This window comes from Typopeltis vanoorti, chromosome 18 (assembly GCF_054136105.1).
Source record: "Typopeltis vanoorti isolate ZY-2024b chromosome 18, IOZ_Tvanoo_1.0, whole genome shotgun sequence".
Taxonomy (NCBI): domain Eukaryota; kingdom Metazoa; phylum Arthropoda; class Arachnida; order Uropygi; family Thelyphonidae; genus Typopeltis; species Typopeltis vanoorti.
In genome coordinates, this window is record NC_143566.1 from 63,458,582 (window position 1) to 63,476,967 (window position 18,386).

At 35.3% G+C, this 18,386-nt stretch overlaps 1 protein-coding gene across 1 annotated transcript in view; it reads left to right on the forward strand.

Annotated features, from left to right (window-relative positions):
* The window catches only part of LOC150096717 (kinesin-like protein KIF21A), a 753,433-nt gene that overhangs the window by 583,289 nt on the left and 151,758 nt on the right, over positions 1-18,386 (forward strand). The window contains exon 26 of the mRNA XM_090408696.1: positions 11,203-11,260. Within this exon, the coding sequence (XP_090264822.1) occupies positions 11,203-11,260 (58 nt within the window). The remainder of the gene's footprint in view (positions 1-11,202; positions 11,261-18,386) is intronic.

Sequence of the window (18,386 nt, forward strand, 5' to 3'; positions counted from 1 at the left end):
GAGACACTATTTGTGCCTCTGGAACCACAGAAGGTTCTAGTAAGGAAGAAGTAGAGGAAATTTTCAAGAGAATTAGAGAAGGCAGTTGACATAAAAGAAAAGTTGGTCCTTGTTGAGGATCTAAACAACTGAGTAGTTGTATAGAAATGTTTGGAGAAAAGAGCAAAGCTAATAGCAACGGTAAGTACCTGCTGGATTTCTATTGAGGATGTGTATTAGTCATTACTAAAACCATGTTCTAATATAAAGATGTGCACAAATCTGCATGGAGAGAAGGCACAAGAAATAAGTCTTATTGACTGTGTTATTTTTGATGGTGATATCTTCACATTGATTTGGGGCACAAGAGTATTCAGAGGATTTGAAATAAAAAGTGATCACTGTTTAGATTTGAGCAGGATGAAATTCAATATCATGTTGTAAAGAAAAGTGTGCAAGAAAGTAAAAAGAATCAAAGTTGAGCAGCTTCAAGAAGTGAAGAGTAGACTCAAATATACAGATATTGTTAAAGAAAAAAAAATGAGTATTTGAAAACAAGAATCAAATGTCAATGATTCAGTACTGATCCTGAAGAAAAGGTTGATTGATTCAGCCAAAGAGACATGTAGTGAGGTTGTCCTTAAGGATAGAAAAATCATAACTCTGTGGTGAACTCAAAAATAAAGAGCAGTCACAGAAAAGTAGAAAGTATATTGAAAGTTGGCAAGTAAATCTGCATTTGCTCTGAGGGAATGAGGGGGGAAAATGTAAAAAAGCCAATGTGTGAAGGAAGCTAGACAAAAGTCATAGGAAGACTTTGGTAAAAATAAATAGGAGGTGTGGCAAAATATTCTAGAAGCTATTAAAAATAGCTGCTTAGTATTGGAGTAGTATACTCCCCCCCCCCCCCCCCCCCCGAAGGTATCTCCACCTTGACGTGGTGGTGGTGGTGGGGGGGGGGGGGGGCTTGTGTGCTTCGACAACCCTGAGAGTTATGCCAGCAGTAGTGCAACTACCAGAAGGGCCAACCAAGTTGGATAGGTCTTTGTGGGATTGGAGCAAGACTAAGAGAGATACCTAGGAGAGGGAAACTCGGATTCAAACCCTGGTAGTGAGCAGCAACTACCAGTACTGTCCTGAGGCTGAAGACAGTTGATGTTAGAAAGGCTCATAACCAGAAATTTACAAGCCAGACCAATTTATAGGACTAAGGGTTGTAACACTGCCATGTGGAAAGAAAGGGGAAACTACCACATTAATATCCCTAGAAAAAGCAGCATCGAAACTAGAAACAATCAAAATTAGATCAGCAATGGAGCCTCCATGAGAGGAGTCATGCCTGGCAGGGGAAGAAATCAAGCTTCTCAGGTCATAAACCAGCAAAACCCTGATACAGACAGAAAGAAGCAGAAAAATTATACAAACATAGGAACATGGAATGTGAAAACCCTATTAGAAATGGGAAAACTTGAAATATTCTCAGAGAGAGGGGAAAAGCAGGGTAGCAGTAATACTCAAAAAAAAAACACTTAGGCAAAAAAGTAACCACAACAATCAAACACAGTGACAGAATCATGGCAGTAAGCTTCCAATCTGAACCAGTAAATCTGAACATTATAATGGTCTATATGCCTACAACTGGACACAAAGGTGAAGAAATAACTGAAATGTATGAGCAAATTGAAGATATATGGAACATATTCACAGGAAGAGACAACACAATAATAATGGGAGATTGGAATGCAATTGTAGGAAAAGGAAAGGAGGATAATACTTGAACTTTTCAGCCATTTTCTGTCCACTGCTGGACAAAGGCTTCCTCCAGTTCTTTTCACCTTTCTCTGTTCTAGGCTATGGTTGACCAACTCCCCAATAAATTCTGAGAGTTCATCACTCCACCTTCTTATAGGACGTCCTCGGCTTCGTTTCAGTTCTTTAGGAATCCAGTTCGTAAGTATGATGGTCCATCGCTCATCTTCTCTTCTGGATAGATGTCCGGCCCATTTCCATTTAGTCGCTTATGGTGTAGAACGATGTCAGTGATGTGAGTATGGCTTCTTATCCAGGTGTTTCGCTTCTTATCTTTTAATGTGATGCCTAGCATCACATTAAAAGATAAGAAGCGAAACTTGGTCGCTAACAAGAGCGCTGGCAAATAAATTAACAACAACAACTCAAAGAAAAATGGAGAGATTGTTAATTTATTTGCCAGCGCTCTTGTTAGCAACCAAGTTTCACAACCATATAAGATCACTGGAAGTATACACTGGTTAAATGTCTTCCTTTTTAAACAGAGTGGGACATCATCGTTTTGAAAAATGTTTTTCAATTTTCTGAATGCACTCCAGGCAAGTTGAACTCTCCTATTTATTTCCTTTTGGAGTCCTCAGTTTAGGTCAATGAGATGACCTAAGTATGTATATGAAGAGACTCTTTCCAAAAAATTGTTTTCTATTATTGTGTTTTTTGGTGTTACTAAACGATTAAACATGATTTTAGTTTTTTCTCTGTTTATCTTTAAACCAACTTTTCTGCTTTCATGATATAGGTCTTCTATCATTATATTAAGGTCTTCTGGAATGTTTGCAAAAATTATGATATCATCTGCATATCTTAGATGTTAAGTTTCTGTTATTAATTTTTATACCAAGGTTTGTCAGTTTATATTATTAAATATTTCTTGAAGGACTGCTGTAAAGATTTTGGGTGATAGAGAGTCTCCTTGTCGGACACCTTTTTCAATTGATATTTTATTGCTACTCGTATGAAGTTGGATTGTTGCTGTTGCAGTGAGGTATATTGCCTGGAGGAGGTCCATATATTCTCCAGGAACTCCCTGATTATTGCATTAGTTTTGATGGAATCAAATGCTTCTTCATAATCAATGAAGGCTAAACAGAGAGGCAATTGGTTTTCTTCTGCTTTTTCTATTATTTGTTTTACTGCATGAATATGTTGAAAGTTTATTTTTCACTTGGTTAGACTAAAATAAATTTAGTTTAATCCTTTATCCAAGTGTGAGCAAACAAAGTTTGCACCTGAAAATATCTTCAGGACTGGGGTAAGGTAGTACAACGCCGGGCAACTCGTAGCAAAGGTGGACCAAGCTAACATCACTCCTATCTCAATATCTCCCATAATGCAAAACACATCTCCTTGTGAATATGTAAAATGTTATGCATTAAGGGAAGGGTCACTACCCAGACTAGTTTCTTTTGTTTTTGTTACTTTTTACTCTTCCTCTGCTACAAGTTTCCTGGTGTTGTACTACCTTACCCCAGTCCTGAAGATATTTTCAGGCGCAAACTTTGTTTGCTCACACTTGGATAAAGGATTAAATTAAATTTATTATAGTCTAACCAAGTGAAAAATAAACTTTCAACATCTTTCTCTAAATCCAGAGTAATTTAATAAAAAGTGGCACACTGTTTGGCAACTGCTATAGGTAGAGATGACCTTGCTAATGCTTCTGCCTGGTATATCCACTTGGGCCTGGCTCCCACTGAAGAGACCTCAATAAAAGTCGAAACTAGTCTGGGTAGTGGCCCTTCCCTTAATGCATAACATTATATCTCGACTTGGGCCTGGCTCCCACTGAAGAGACCTCAATAAAGGTCGAAACTAGTCTGGGTAGTGGCCCTTCCCTTAATGCATAATATTATACATATCTGCAAGGAGATGAGTTTTGCATTATGGGAGATACTGAGATTGGAGTGATGTTAGCTTGGTCCACCTTTGCCATGAGTTTCCCAGTGTTGTACTACCTTACTCCAGTCCTGAAGATATTTTCAGGTGCAAGCTTTGTTTGCTCACACTTGGATAAAGGATTAAACTAAATTTATTATATGCGTGAATATGATCAGCTGTGTTGAAGCCTTTACGGAATCCTGCTTGTTCTACTGGTTGATTTGAGTCTAGAAGAGGTGTTAACCTGTTTGTTATTACTTTTGTGAGAATTTTGTACAAATTAGAGAGAATACTAATTGGTCTATAGTTCTTTACTTCTTCTTTGTTCCCTTTTTTTTTTTTTAAATAACAGTATCAGAGTAGGATTTTTCCAATTTCCGGTATCTTCTCCTCTTCTGGGCATATATTTAGTAAGTTTGTGTCATGGTGAATTATATTGTTTCCTCTCCATTTAATTAATTCTATGTGAGTTAGGTCTTTACCAGGACATTTTTCATTTGTTTTAATGCTTGTTTTATTTCATCTGAAGTGAATGGGGGGATGAATTCCATATGCGATGGAGAGGAGTTATTCATATTTGATTTATCTGTTGAAGGATCACTATAGAGTTCTTTATAAAATTCTTCTAGCCTGCACAGGATTTGTTCTTGGTTCCTTATGGTAGTTCCATTCTTATCTTTTATTGCAGTTATTTGACATTTGCCAACTGATAAATATTTTCTTAGTATTTTTATATTTTTATTGTTTTCGATTGTTTCTTTTATTTTTTTAGTGTTATAAGATCTTATTTCATTTCTCATCTTTTTCCTTATTGTTTTGCATAGTTCTGCATATTCCATTTTAGAAATTAAGTTTTTGTCTTGTTTCATATTTTGCCTCTTTTTTAGTAGTTGTAGGGTTTCCTCTGAAAGTTTATGGTCTTTTTCTTGTTTGTTGTTTTTGGATTCGTTGGCTGTTGAGATTATTACTTCCGTTAGGTTTTTTCTTATTTTATTTATGTCTTCTTCTTCAAATATATTTATTAAATCTAGTTTTTGATTGAGTTTTTCTTCGTAATCCTTCTTGTTTTTGATAGGGTTTAAGGTAAAACTTCTTGATTTTTTGTTGTTTAGCCATTTTATTCTTTCCAATTTGGGGTTTATTTTAATTTTGGCTCTGACCAGTCTGTGGTCACTTCCTGTTTTTACTTGATTTAGTACTGAAGTATCTTGAACCTTTTGAGGGCTTTCTTAAAAAATGTATTCATAACATAAAGCTTTTGTTACTGATAGAGAATTCTGTAAGAGCCATTCCTGAGCTGCTGCTTGCACCATATATGTATGGCCCTATTGTATCTATTATTGCATGTATTATATAGAAGTTACTTATTTAACCTGTTTTGTCTTATGCAGGAGTGACATAGAGACTTATAAATGCAGTGATAGTAGATCAAAGCTTATCAAGTGAAGGTGTATTAGCTGGTCTCATATGAAGGTGGCATGATTTTTCTTCCAGAAAACCCTTGTTTTTCATCCTACAAAATAGATAAACCTGCCAAAAGGACACACACACACACACACACACACACACTTTGCACACAGCATCAGTGCAGATAGGATTAATTCCCTATAGCAGTAGTCAGGCAATATAATCTGGCAAAACAAGAAAAAGGCAAAATTAAAAATTTGGATATTAAGAGTGATTGTAACTAGAAACTGTTGAGAAATGCTTGAAATTTTCCACTTGAAGTATATTATACTTGACAAGAAATTATATTGTCGTGTCGTTTAATCCTATACTCAGAAGTAATCAAAGAAAGTTTGCACATAAATTATATTGATGACTAGGCTGCTTGTACATGGAGGCTGTTAACTTCATATCGGTTGTCTTAGTATCCTGTAATGCAATTCACATTTCCTTTCAGCTGTGTATGTATGTATGCATGCATTAGGGGAAATGTCACTACCCAGTTTGGTTTTGACCTTTATTGCAATGAAAAAGTAAAGAAATGTTCATCCATAGGCCTAGAATAGTTAGCATAGGGGAGCAAGAGAGAGCCTGATGCTTTTAGGAGAAAGAAAGGAGACAAAAGGATACAATGATAGATAGAAAAAATGCCTCAGCTCTTTTATATCATCATCATCTAGCCAAAGGCTATCCTTTTCACCAGTATCATTGAGCTGTACAATCTAAAGACCAATTGAAACTAAAATCCAAAGATGACTGATACCCACATGGTTAGTCTTATCGCAATTAACTGCTTTGAGTTGACCCTCTCCACCTGGGAATTGCTCTCTGCAGTCAATCCTGCAGTTGACCATAAGACTGCAGGATGGAGCCATGTAAAAAAAAAAAAAAAACCTCTCATAATTAAAATAGACAGAATTTTATCTTCTTCTTGTGAATATTGAATAATAGACAATTCCTTTATACATTCATTGTAAAGCATTTGTATGTCATATTGCTGGTTTTCGAATCCATGTGTTTTTCCTAACTTTCCATAAATGATATTTTAACTCATTAATTATAAAAATCAAAATTCTCTTCCCATTGCTAACAGGTTGGGTGGGGGGGGGGGGGTATTGCAAAAAAAATTATTTTATAAGTAATTGAATGCCCAGCACATTACATAATTTGTTCCAAATATACAGGGCAAGAAAGCAGCTGTAGAATGCATCTTCTACTGTTTCCAATCTGTTACAGATATCACAAATTCAACATCTGATGTTAAAATACTTCTAGTTGATGGTATTTATAGGAAGGCGATCATATGCAATTCTCAAGGCAAGACCCTCCTGTTAGGGTATCCTTGTAACTTCAGAAATTTATTAAACAGTGTTATTGTTAGTACCCAACTGTGGAAATTCATGGGAGAAGAGGTTCAAGATTTCCTTATACCAATTCATAATAATGCTGAACAGTATAGCCAACATTAAGAGGGAGAAAAAATACATTTATTAAACTCATAGTTCACTGGTTTTCTACTCAGCATCATCAGAGTACAATGATAACTGTGAGACACACAGCACTAAACTAATTGTAGAAACAGTTTAAATTGTAACTGTCCAAACACATCACCAACATAGCATAGTTAAAATGTAGGTTTTTTGTGTGGCTGTGTTGGGAACTTGGTTTTCAAAATGCTCCATTTAGAAGTTTGCTGGGGGGGGGGGGTGAACCCATAGCAGTCCAATCTAGCTGTTTGTATATATTTCCTTTCCATAGGAAATATATGCAGGATTTACTTAACTATATTTTTATTTCTTTAAGAAATAAAAATATAGTTAAGTAAATAAACAGTAAGTAAGTGAAAAATAAGATTAAGTAAATAAAAATATACAATCAGCTAGATGGGACTGTTATGGGTTTATTCCCCCCCCCCCCAGCAAACTTCTATATGAAGCATTTTGTAAACCAAGCTCTGAATACAACCACACAAAAACCAAGTTTAGCTGTGCTATGCTGATGGTGTGTTTGGCCTTATGATCCAGATGTATTAGATGCATTTTTGGCACCTCTTAATAGCTAATATCCTAAAATACACTTCACCATAGAAAAATAAAGTAATAATAGTCTTCCCTTTTCAAATACACTAGTGAAACAATTTCCTAATGGTTCATTATCCTTCTCCATCTATAGAAAACCCATTCATATCGGTAGGTATATACATAAACAATCACATCACCACACTTCTCTATAGTATGGCATTCTCAAAACTCTTACTCACTGAAATATAATAAATCTAGTTTAATCCTTTATCCAAGTGTAAGCAAACAAAGTTTGCACCTGAAAATATCTTCAGGACTGAGGTATGGTGGTGAAACACCAGGCAACTTCGAGCAAAGGTGGACCAAGCTCTCATCACTCCTTGTCTCAGTATCTCCCATAATGCAAAGCACATCTCTTTGTGGACATGTATACTGCTATGCACTAAGGAAAAGGGCCACTACCCAGACCGGTTTCGATCTTTGTTGAGGTCTCGTCAGTGGGAGGCAGACCCAAACGTGGAGATACTAAGGCAGAAGCAATAGCAGAGGTCATATTTACCTATACAAGTTGCCAACAGGTGTACCACCTTATTATTGATGGTACATTTTGCACTTTTGCAAAATGTACCACCTTATGTAATGCAGGTGTACCACCTTATTATTGAATTACTCTGGATTTAGAGAAAGATGTTGGAAGTTTATTTTGCACTTGGTTAGTGCAAAATAAACTTCCAACATCTTTCTCTAAATCCAGAGTAATTCAATAATAAGGTGGTACACCTGTTGGCAACTTGTATAAGTAAATATGACCTCTCCTATTGCTTCTGCCTTAGTATCTCCACGTTTGGGCCTCCCACTGACAAGACCTCAATAAAGGTCAAAACCAGTCTGGGTAGTGGCCCTTAATGCATAGCAGTATACATGTCTGCAAGGAGATGTGCTTTGCATTATGTGAGATACCGAGACAAGAAGTGATGAGCGCTTGGTCCACCTTTGCTCAGAGTTGCCTGGTGTTCCACCACCTTACCTCAGTCCTGAAGATATTTTCAGGCACAAACTTTGTTTACTTATACTTGGATAAAGGATTAAACTAAATTTATTATAGTCGAACCAAGTGCAAAATAAACTTTCAACATCTTACTCACTGAGCCAGACCTATTTGTTTAAATGACACAGGCCTTGAAACAGAGCTCAGGGACCTTTACAATACCTTTTTTAGCCAATTACTACAGCCCATGTAAAAAAGATAAAATATTACATTCACCATCATCCCTCCTACATCCAACATGCAGGATCACAGCAAAACCATTCCCTTTTGATATGTAAAAGGTACATCAGAAAAAAAATAGCCAAAGTTCTTTGCAAATATGACCTCAGGACTACTTTCAAACTTTTTCATTTAGTTAACTACTTTTATACATTCTCTAAGGATCAACTACATCCTCTTGAACAACCAGATGCTGTATAAAAGTTTCATGTTTGCAGTTTCATGTTTCATGTTAACCTACTTTGGACAGACTGGTAGATCAATTAACATCCGAGATCATCTGTATGGCGAGTTAGGATTGCCAGACCATGCTCTGGATTGGATACTCCTTCACATAGGATCAGATAGAGAAAAGCATCTATATTACATAGTAGTAATTACAAGTTTAAGAAGCTTTTCTTAGACTCGGCATCAGCTATGAAGCACTCTCGCAACTACAGTAAGTATGGTTGCATTAATTTACCAAAGATCTGAGAGACTAACATTTTAAGGCCTAATAGTCAGACTTCTCTAAATTAACCTTGTAGTTATCTGATCCATGGACGGTGCCATGTAAGGACATTAGGTGTCAGTTACAATTTAAACTGTTTCTATAATTAGCTTAGTGCTGTGTGTCTGTCACAATTATCATTATGCTCTGATGATGCTGGGTAGAAAACCAGTGAAATATGAGTGAGTTTAATAAATGTATTTTTTTTTCTCTTGGTATTGGTTATGCTGTTAAGCATTATTATGGATAATGAACAACACCTGAGCCTTTCTTTATGTATTTCTTATACCAAGTTTTGCTGTAGCAGTCTTAGAGTTAGAATACTACAACATTCTGAGTACAGAATGTTGTAGTATTCGGGAACAATCTCAGCTCTTGGACATTATAATTATTATTCCAAATAGCAATAGATGAAAACTCAGTTAGTAATGGAAAAAGTGGTCTGTACCTGTGTGATTAGTCTAGAATATTTTATGGATTTTTGAAGCTGTATTGCTTAAATAGCAGAATTGTAAATTGTAAAAGACTTTGGACTCAAAGTCCAAAGCCTCCGTGCTTTATGCTCTATCTTCCATGTTCCATGACCCAATTAGATATCAAGTTTGAAGTAATGCATATCATATATTTTCTATAAACAGGTGTATCACTTTATTATTAAAATACTCTGGATCAGCAATGTAGAAAGTTTCTTTCACTTGGTTGCAAAGTAAATTAGACATGACAAGAAATTATACACTTGATTAATTAATCCTTTACTCAAGTGTAAAAAAATTTTGCACATGAAGTAACTGCATGACTAGACCACTTATATAAAGATGGCTGATTTCAAAAGTGCCTTAGCATCATTTGCAAAACATACTCCCTTATATTGCTATTCATTGTCAATTTCTTCATCTGAATGACTGGAGGTAGGTGCATATGTTTGTATTACACTCAAATCAAATGGAAAATATTGCCGGCCTGGTTGGCCGCATGGTTAGCATATCCGCCCTCCAGTCAAAAGGCTGCGGGTTCAAACCCCCGCCCTGGGCATGGATGTTGTGATTGTCTGTGAAAGTACTAGTGGCGGTAGATGGCGTTGGTGTTAGATGATGAAGGTTGATAGAGTAGTGAGACGAAGAGTTGTAGAGTAGATGCCCTCCCTCGATGAGTCTTTGGACTCCCTGGAGGTGTGATGTAATAATAAAATATGTTTGCTGAATATAAATACAGAAAATCTATGGAAAATATGATTTCTGATTTAGTTCAACCTTGAGTCTGATTCCCACTGATGTGGCCTCAGTAAAGATTAAAACTGGTCTGGGTAGTGACCCTTCCTTAATGCATAATGATGTACATATCTGAAAGGAATTGCACTTAGCATTATGGAAATGGGGAACAAACCTGATAAGAAGATGATTTAAGGGGAGGGAAAAAATGAACTGGAATAGTATTCATGAAGAATATGTTAGAACAGAAAGTCATGGAGAGCTGATTATCTGTCTAGTACAGATCATCTGTTGTAATAAATGATGATAATGATGAGTAATGTTGATCTGCTCTTGAATATAAACATATCAAAGGCTACAGGTGCCTTTTCAGTATGTGTAAATTTATTTGCAATTACAGAACCTATTATTCTTCTGAACAGCTGTCCTTGAACAGGATTAGTTAATTTGTACCAACAAATGTTGTTGAATACATGGCTTTGTATTTGAATATACAGCCATCTCCTCGAATTAGTTTGTATTCATGATTTTAACCAAATCATTAGTGTTTTAGTATAATGCTCATTGTTTATAGTATATGAAAAGTAGTAATTAAGGCATTCTTAACTTCTTAGAAATATATTTATTTATTATAGGTGAGAAAAACAGTAATTGTTTTAAATCTTTACCTCTACAGTGATAAATGGCATTTTTTCCTGCTTTTGTTTTTAAAATTATAAACATGATTTGAAATTTTCTTTTTATCTATGTACTTAATAATCAATACTTTTTTTTTTGCACTTTTTTTATTGTTGTTTTCATTGTTTATTTTCACATTTGTTTTTTTGACTACAATTAGCATATTTGTTTTTTTCATAGCAGTTGCATGTTTGTTTATATGCTTTCTTCTCCTGTGTTGTAAAAGATAATATATGCGTAAGACTTGCTTTCTTGTAGTAATAATTTTTGTACTCTACAAACATCATGGCTTGTGTGAAGTATGAGATTGTCTTTTGACTCTAATTAGTTTTTTTCCTTCAACAAAGCTTGCCTTTTACTTTTTAATTTTATTTGTTTTTTTGCCTTTTCCCTTTTCATTTGCCTATTTGTTTTGCAATAATTTAGCATCAGTTTAGCAGAGCCAGCATCACTTCCTTTTGATCCAGTGGGAAACAGAAACAAGGTATGTGTATAAACACTGTGTGTATGTGTGTGTGTGTGAACTGTTTTATAATATTGTTTTTTAAATATATTCAATGCATCAGGTTCCCTGCCTCTTTAAAACCACACATTGAAAGTGTAAATGTAAACTATTCCCTTTATTTATTATGAAATTTATTCAACATTAAATTCAAAAATTAATGAAAATTTATAATTTATTATTATTATGTGACATCTCCAAAGGAGTCCAAGAACTAATCAGGGGAGGGTACTCTACTGTACACCTGTCTCCACAATGTAATCCACCAACTACACAGAACTGCTACTATCTTCATCATCTACACCTTATCAAGATTTGTGATTTCTGGTATCTGATTAGCATTTCTTCTTGTTTGGTAGTGGTGAGGAAAGAAAAGGTAACAGCCTATTTATAGATCGTTATTTTTGAGGGTGATATTGAGAGAATCTGGAGAAATCTTTTGATTCAAAGGGACTTTAACCAAATGTGCTGATAGCCTAAAGTGCCAAACTTCAATACACTGATGATTCAACCAGTCAGACTGATCAAAGGGCCAGAACTGAAAATTATCGGCACTTTCTAAAATAATAAATGTTTAGTGCTTTCAGTTGGCAAGTTAATAACTTTTTTTTCCCCCGCTGCCTTTAGTATTTCAGTTAAATCTTTATTACTTTCTAATATATCGTCAATCATAATGTACCAGATATGATTGTTCAAAACAGTTATTATTTCATTCAGAATTTCAATTAATAGATTTTTCATGTTGTAATATATATTAGATCTCTCATTTGATTAGCTCTCAATTTTGATTCTTTTCAAGCAGTCTTAAGTAAATCAATTCAGCTATGTCTTCTTGATCTTTCTTCTGAATTTTTTTTCCCTTGCCATTCTAACTCGAAACACTTATTTTTGTAATCGCAGTTCTGTTTTACGGATAATGCCATCTTAAATTAACTCTGCTTATATAATTTTAAATATTAATAATATAAAGTTCTTTTCAGATGTCTTTTTCATATAGACATGGATTACTGTCTGCAGATTTGGCCTCTTGGGTTCAGAGGGGGGGATAAGGAAGCTGTGATAAGAGTGCAAAAAAGGGCAACAAAGATGGAATGTAGATTACAGGGACAAATGGAGAGTGTGTGTGGGGGATTGCAGACCTAATATCTGTTTCCACAGGAATAGAAGATAATATAAATGCATAATTATTTTATAGCCAAATAATTGAATTTGAAACTTAGTTTGAAATTCAATTAGTTGACTATATAAATCTCTCTTGTCAATATACATTTGGATTAGAATTGACCCAGTATTTTCCTATGAAAAGTACTAATAAAAGAGAAACATATGGGCATAATTTAGGTCTGAAAGTAGTGCAGTAGTAATGCAACTCTGTTGCCAAAGGTTATATTCACATGGGCTCTCTGATTAATTTTAAAACCTTTTGAAATTTGAAGTTGGTTGCCAAATTAGTTGAATCCCACTTAGAAAATGCTTTAAACATTATACCCTTTATTAGGCTGAGTTTTTTTTTTTTTTACTAAGGTGACACCGACTCACAGAAAGCTCTAACTTTTAAACCTTTCACTAAACTAAGTTTTTTTTTTTAATATTATTAATTTTATTATTTATATTTATTTTTATTTTAATTCTTGCATAATCTGGATACTCTGCTCAAGAGATCAAATGTGGAACTTTTTCCAAGCTAGTTCAGGCCTTCAGTAAACAGGCTAGCAGCCTCAAACTAGGAAATTCGTCTCCCACCTAGACATTCAAAAAATACCCATGAGAATTGAAACCTCCAGGCCAGAAGAATTTATGATGGATTTATTATTATTATTCTTATTACGAGCAACTCCAAGGAGTCCTTAGACTCAGTGAGGGAGGCCCTAATATCATGTCAAGAACAACTATTCAACATTCACACAGTATCTATCATACTTCACCTTGAACTCATTCACAGTCATGGCACCCACAACAGACTCTGGCAGCTTATTCCACTCATTCACCACTCTCCAAGTAAAAAACCTAGTTCAAACACCCTTGCTAACCACACTCTTCTCCAGTTTCCATGGATGACCCTTAGTCCTCCCACCACCAGTCCTATTCTCAAAAATATCTTCTGAATTAATCTTATAGAAACCCTTCAGTAATTTACATGTCTCAATCATATCACCCTTCTTCTTCCTATCAACCAATTTCTGCAACCCACAAATCTTCAACCTGTTCTCATAAGGTTCATTCCATAGACCTGCTATAATCTTGGTCACTCGTCTCTGGATCCTCTCCACCTCCTCCCCATCAAGAAGAAACCCTGGCACACAAATCTCTGGGCACAATAGTCTATATCATATTGAGCCTTGATACAGAGGAACAATAACTTGCTTGTCTCTGCTCGTCAATGTATTCTTCAGTAACCAAGTGATTTGATGAGCTGATTTAGCCACTTTTGCAATGCACCCCCCCCCCCCCCAACTTCAACTCCCTATCCACCAACACTCCCAAATCCGTGGGCTCGTCAATCTCCTGGAGTACGGTTCCACCAATGTAATATACTGCTGCTAATCTTTTCACTCCAAAATGCATAATCTTACATTTGCCACATTAAATCATCCATTCTCCTTAGCCCAGTCCTCAAAAACTATCCAAATCATCCTGCAAAATTTTGACATCCTGTGCATTCACTATTGCTCTGCCCAACTTTGCATCATCGGCAAACAAATGAACAGTTCCTCTTGGATCCTTTCCTATATCGTTAATGAACAAATTAAACATTAGTGGTCCAAGAACAAAACCCTGCAGCACACCACTAGTGACAGGCCATCTTTTGGGCACCACTCCTGAATAAACTACTCTCTGATATCTCTCCATCAACCAACCTCCTATCCATCTCACCAACCCTATATCCACTCCCATATGCTGCAGTTTACTGATTAGAATTCCATGTGGTATTCTGTCAAAGGCCTTAGCAAGGTCCAGCAGAATCACTGTAAACCCATTACCCATATCCAGTTCTGCCGTCATTGTGTTATAAAACGTGAGCAAGTTACTGAGGCATGGTCTACCCTTCACAAAACCATGCAGTCCCCAAAACAGTATCCCATTTTCATCTATCCATTCCTGTATTTTCCTCTTGACTACTTTCTCCAAGTCCTTGATAACAATTCCTGATATGCTAATCGGTCGGTAATTTACAACAGCAGTCTTGAAACCTCCTTTATGCAGTGGAACTATTTTCCCCTCTTTCCACACCCTCAGAACTAACCCAGACCTGAGACTCAAATTAAACAAAATGGTCAAGGGTACTGACAATTCTTTAGCCGCTTCACTTTCAGCACAAGCTGGTATACCAACCAATCCCACAGATGTATTCACATTGAGGTTTTGTAATAGACTATTCACCTCCACTTCATTCACCACAATTCCTATATAATCTATTGGTTCCTTCATTCCTGCAATATCACCACCTGGATGATATACTCTTGCAAAGTGCTCACTCAGTAATTCCACTATATCAACTGATTCGGTTACCTCCCTACCATCGGCATTCTTTAAAATCATTCTGCCGTATACATTTTTTCTTTTACTTGCAACATATCGAAAAAACTGTTTAGGATTCTCTTTAGCCTGCATGGCTAATTTTCTTTCATAATCATTGCTTTTCTTACCACACTAGTTACCCTTCTGGCCTGCGCTTTATACCGTTCATGTGCCTGCAGGTCACCTTTCTCCTTAAATTTCCTCCACAGCTGTTTTTTTTTTTGCAGCTCAAGCTTAATGGTGTTATTCATCCATTTAACCCCTACTTCATTTATTATTCGGACTCTAGGTATACAGTCAGCCATTGCTTCATGCAAACACTTCTTTACCGCCTCCCATGCACTATCAACTTCTAGCCCTTGCAGTTGTACATGCCATGGCACTGAACTAATCAATCTCCTAAGCTTGTCATACTTAACAGCCTGATAATTCCACATGTACCCCGTCTTAATTGTAAAACACCTTTAGCCACCTACCAAGTCAAGACCCTATGATCACTCTCACCAATTGGTGGCAACGTGGTCATATTCGTTATCAAATTCTCAGATGCAATTACCAGGTCAAGCACTCTCTGATCCCTAGTGTTTTCCATTACATGCTGTCGCAGATAGTTATCCCTTAATAACCGCATAAAATCCAATTCCTTCCTCCCATGTGTCCTCTCCTCCTTCCAATCAGTGTTACCATATTTGAAATCTCCCATAATAATTACCCTCCTTCCACTCATTGCTTCTATTTGCTTATGCATACTATCTCCACCATCTATTCCATCACTTGGTCTATAGCAGCACCCAACTGTATATTTTGTTTTCTGCTAGTCACAATCTCACACCAGATAGCCTCAAATGTGCTCTTTTCTCTATCCTGCAGTTCTTCTTCTATCCTCCTTGGTTGCAGTTCATCAGCTATCATCAATAACACTCCTCCTACCATTTTATTCTCTCTGTCCCTCCTGAACACACTATACCCCTCGCATTCTATCCCACTGGCTATATCATCTTCTGTCAGCCATGTTTCACTAATACCAAGAACATGTGGCCAAAAATTCTTCCTTCTCGTTACTAATACTCCTGGCATTAGTATACATGAAATGCAGAAGCCAATTTATAATATTACTATATTTGTAACTTTACAATGTCATATAATTTACACACAGACCAAGAATTCATGTGAGAAATGCATATCTCTGACATGTTATTGCTTCAGTATTGAAAAAAGGGTTTGCCATCTTAAGACTTTCTCCTAATCTGTGATGAGAACCAACAGCCCAAAAACAGCCATCAAAAAGCCAGTGAAACTTTAATTGAAAACTCTAATTATGGGCCTAATTGAGTTATATGAGCTCTAAGCACTTTATTTTTTGTAGTGTAATACCAGGACAAATCCAATGCCAAAAATTTTCTCAAGTGCTGTGATTAACTTTGAAATTTCAAGTTCCAAATCAAGTTGCTTATCTCTGAAATAATGGTGGTTTTGTAATAGCCTCAGTTTCTGTGAATTTACAATGCTAAATTGAAGCATTTAATTGTTTTCTGTTTCCATATTTAATTTGTAGTTGTCACTAGAAAGTATACCCTTATACTAATGAGTTATTATATATGTGTTCACACTCCTGAGAAAGTTGTTTTTTTTCCCCTATTCTTTCCATCTTCAGAACCAAAGTTTCCAGATGGTTATTTCATTCTTGATCACATGAAGCAGGTTTAAAATGATAATATCTCTTGATTGAATAACAAGTTTAACACAACTTTTTTTTTTTTACATGGTTCATGAATTATAAATAACATACAACCTGACTTACACTTAGTTGAATATCAAGTTTAATATGACTGTTATTTCTCTACTTTTCATTCAAACAATAATCTTTGGTCTCTAGTTTCATCAGACACTTGTGGTAAATTCTCATTAATATAACAGTTAGATATGCCATTGACCTGGTTATTTAATGAAAGTCATGTATGCTAAGGTTGCTAAAGAGTGGAAAGCAGGCAAAATTGTACCACTCCACAATCATGGTTCTAGGACAGAAGTTTCCAATTATAGACCAGTCTGTGCAGTTGTAGTCAAGGTGTTCTAGAGCTTGGTTAGGAATAGAATACAGTATTATATATTATTTAAGGAATTTTTTTTAATCAATGTTTATTACTCACATAATAATAATTATTATTATTCATTATTATTATAATGATAATATTTTTTATTGATTGCTAAAATATTTACACATACAATAAACATCTTGAGTGACATTGCAACTTATAATTTTACAGAATTCAGCACTTAATGCTGCATTTTCTACATTGAATTTCAATTAAAATTTTTAATAATACTTTTTGCCTCTATATTATGCCTCTATATTTACAACACATGTTCTTCTAATATTAACAATAAAGATTATACAGAATTTTTATTATAGAATATACAGAATAATAATAATAATTTTTTAATAGTAATTTATTGATTGCTGAAATATTTACACATACAGTAAACATCTTGAGTGACATTGCAACTTATAATTTTACAGAATTCAGCTGTAAGTGCTTTATTTTCTACATTGATTTCAACTAAAATTTTTAATAGTATTTTTTCCCCTCTATATTATGTATTTACAACACGTTCTTCTAATGTTAACAATGAAGATTATTCAGAATTTTTTTGTTTGTTTTTATATAATTTTTTAATTATAAGAATAATTTATTACATTATTTTTTCATGTTACATAAGAGTATTATATTAATGATATTATCACGTATTAATCAGTATCTTCAGTATCTTCTTTATTGTTGTATACTTTACTAACTGTTTTATTACATAATCTGCTTCTTTGGTTATAAGGATTACGTGTGGTTGAGTGAGGCGAGTTAATCCCACCTACTTCGAAGCCTGGGTTAGCTTTTGTGAAGAGAGTGGGATCTAGGCTTCACTATTTATGTTGTTGCTACTGTTTATGTATGGGATGTTGGCATTGGATGCTGGTGATTTGTGAGGTGTATATTAGTGTTAATGGTATATTAACTTTGTTGTTATATTTTCCAGAGTTCGTGTTTTAATGTTCTGTAGTTATTTATGCGTTTTAAATTTTTTGGTAGGTTGTTGAGTTGCGTGGGTATCTGATGTGATCTCACAAAAGAACCGTTGAATTGGTGTAGGGATGTAGAGAGTTGTTGTGGGTCATGTTATACGATATATGTCTCTGTTGTTTCGATAGGTGATGTTGAAGTAATTCCTTGTTAATGTCATGTAATGTTTCAGGTTTTTAATGCTTAGAATTCTGTGTATTGCCATGTGCTTGTCTGATATTGATTGTTGCGTGTAAGGTGTCCAGATCACTGTTGACATGACTTTCCTGTGTAATGCTTCTAATTTTGTTAGGTTAATACTGTTATTCCGTATCTGAGTAGGAATTCGCAGATACCGTGATATAGGAGTTTTTTTATGTTGGATGGAATGATGTCTTTAACTTGCTGCGATGGTCCAGAGTTTGGTGTGTAGGTATTCTATATGTTTTGTCCATTTAAGGTGGGAATCTATATAGAGACTGAGGTATTTTGCATGTGTTACAGGTTTATTTCGGAACATTGGCAGGTATTTT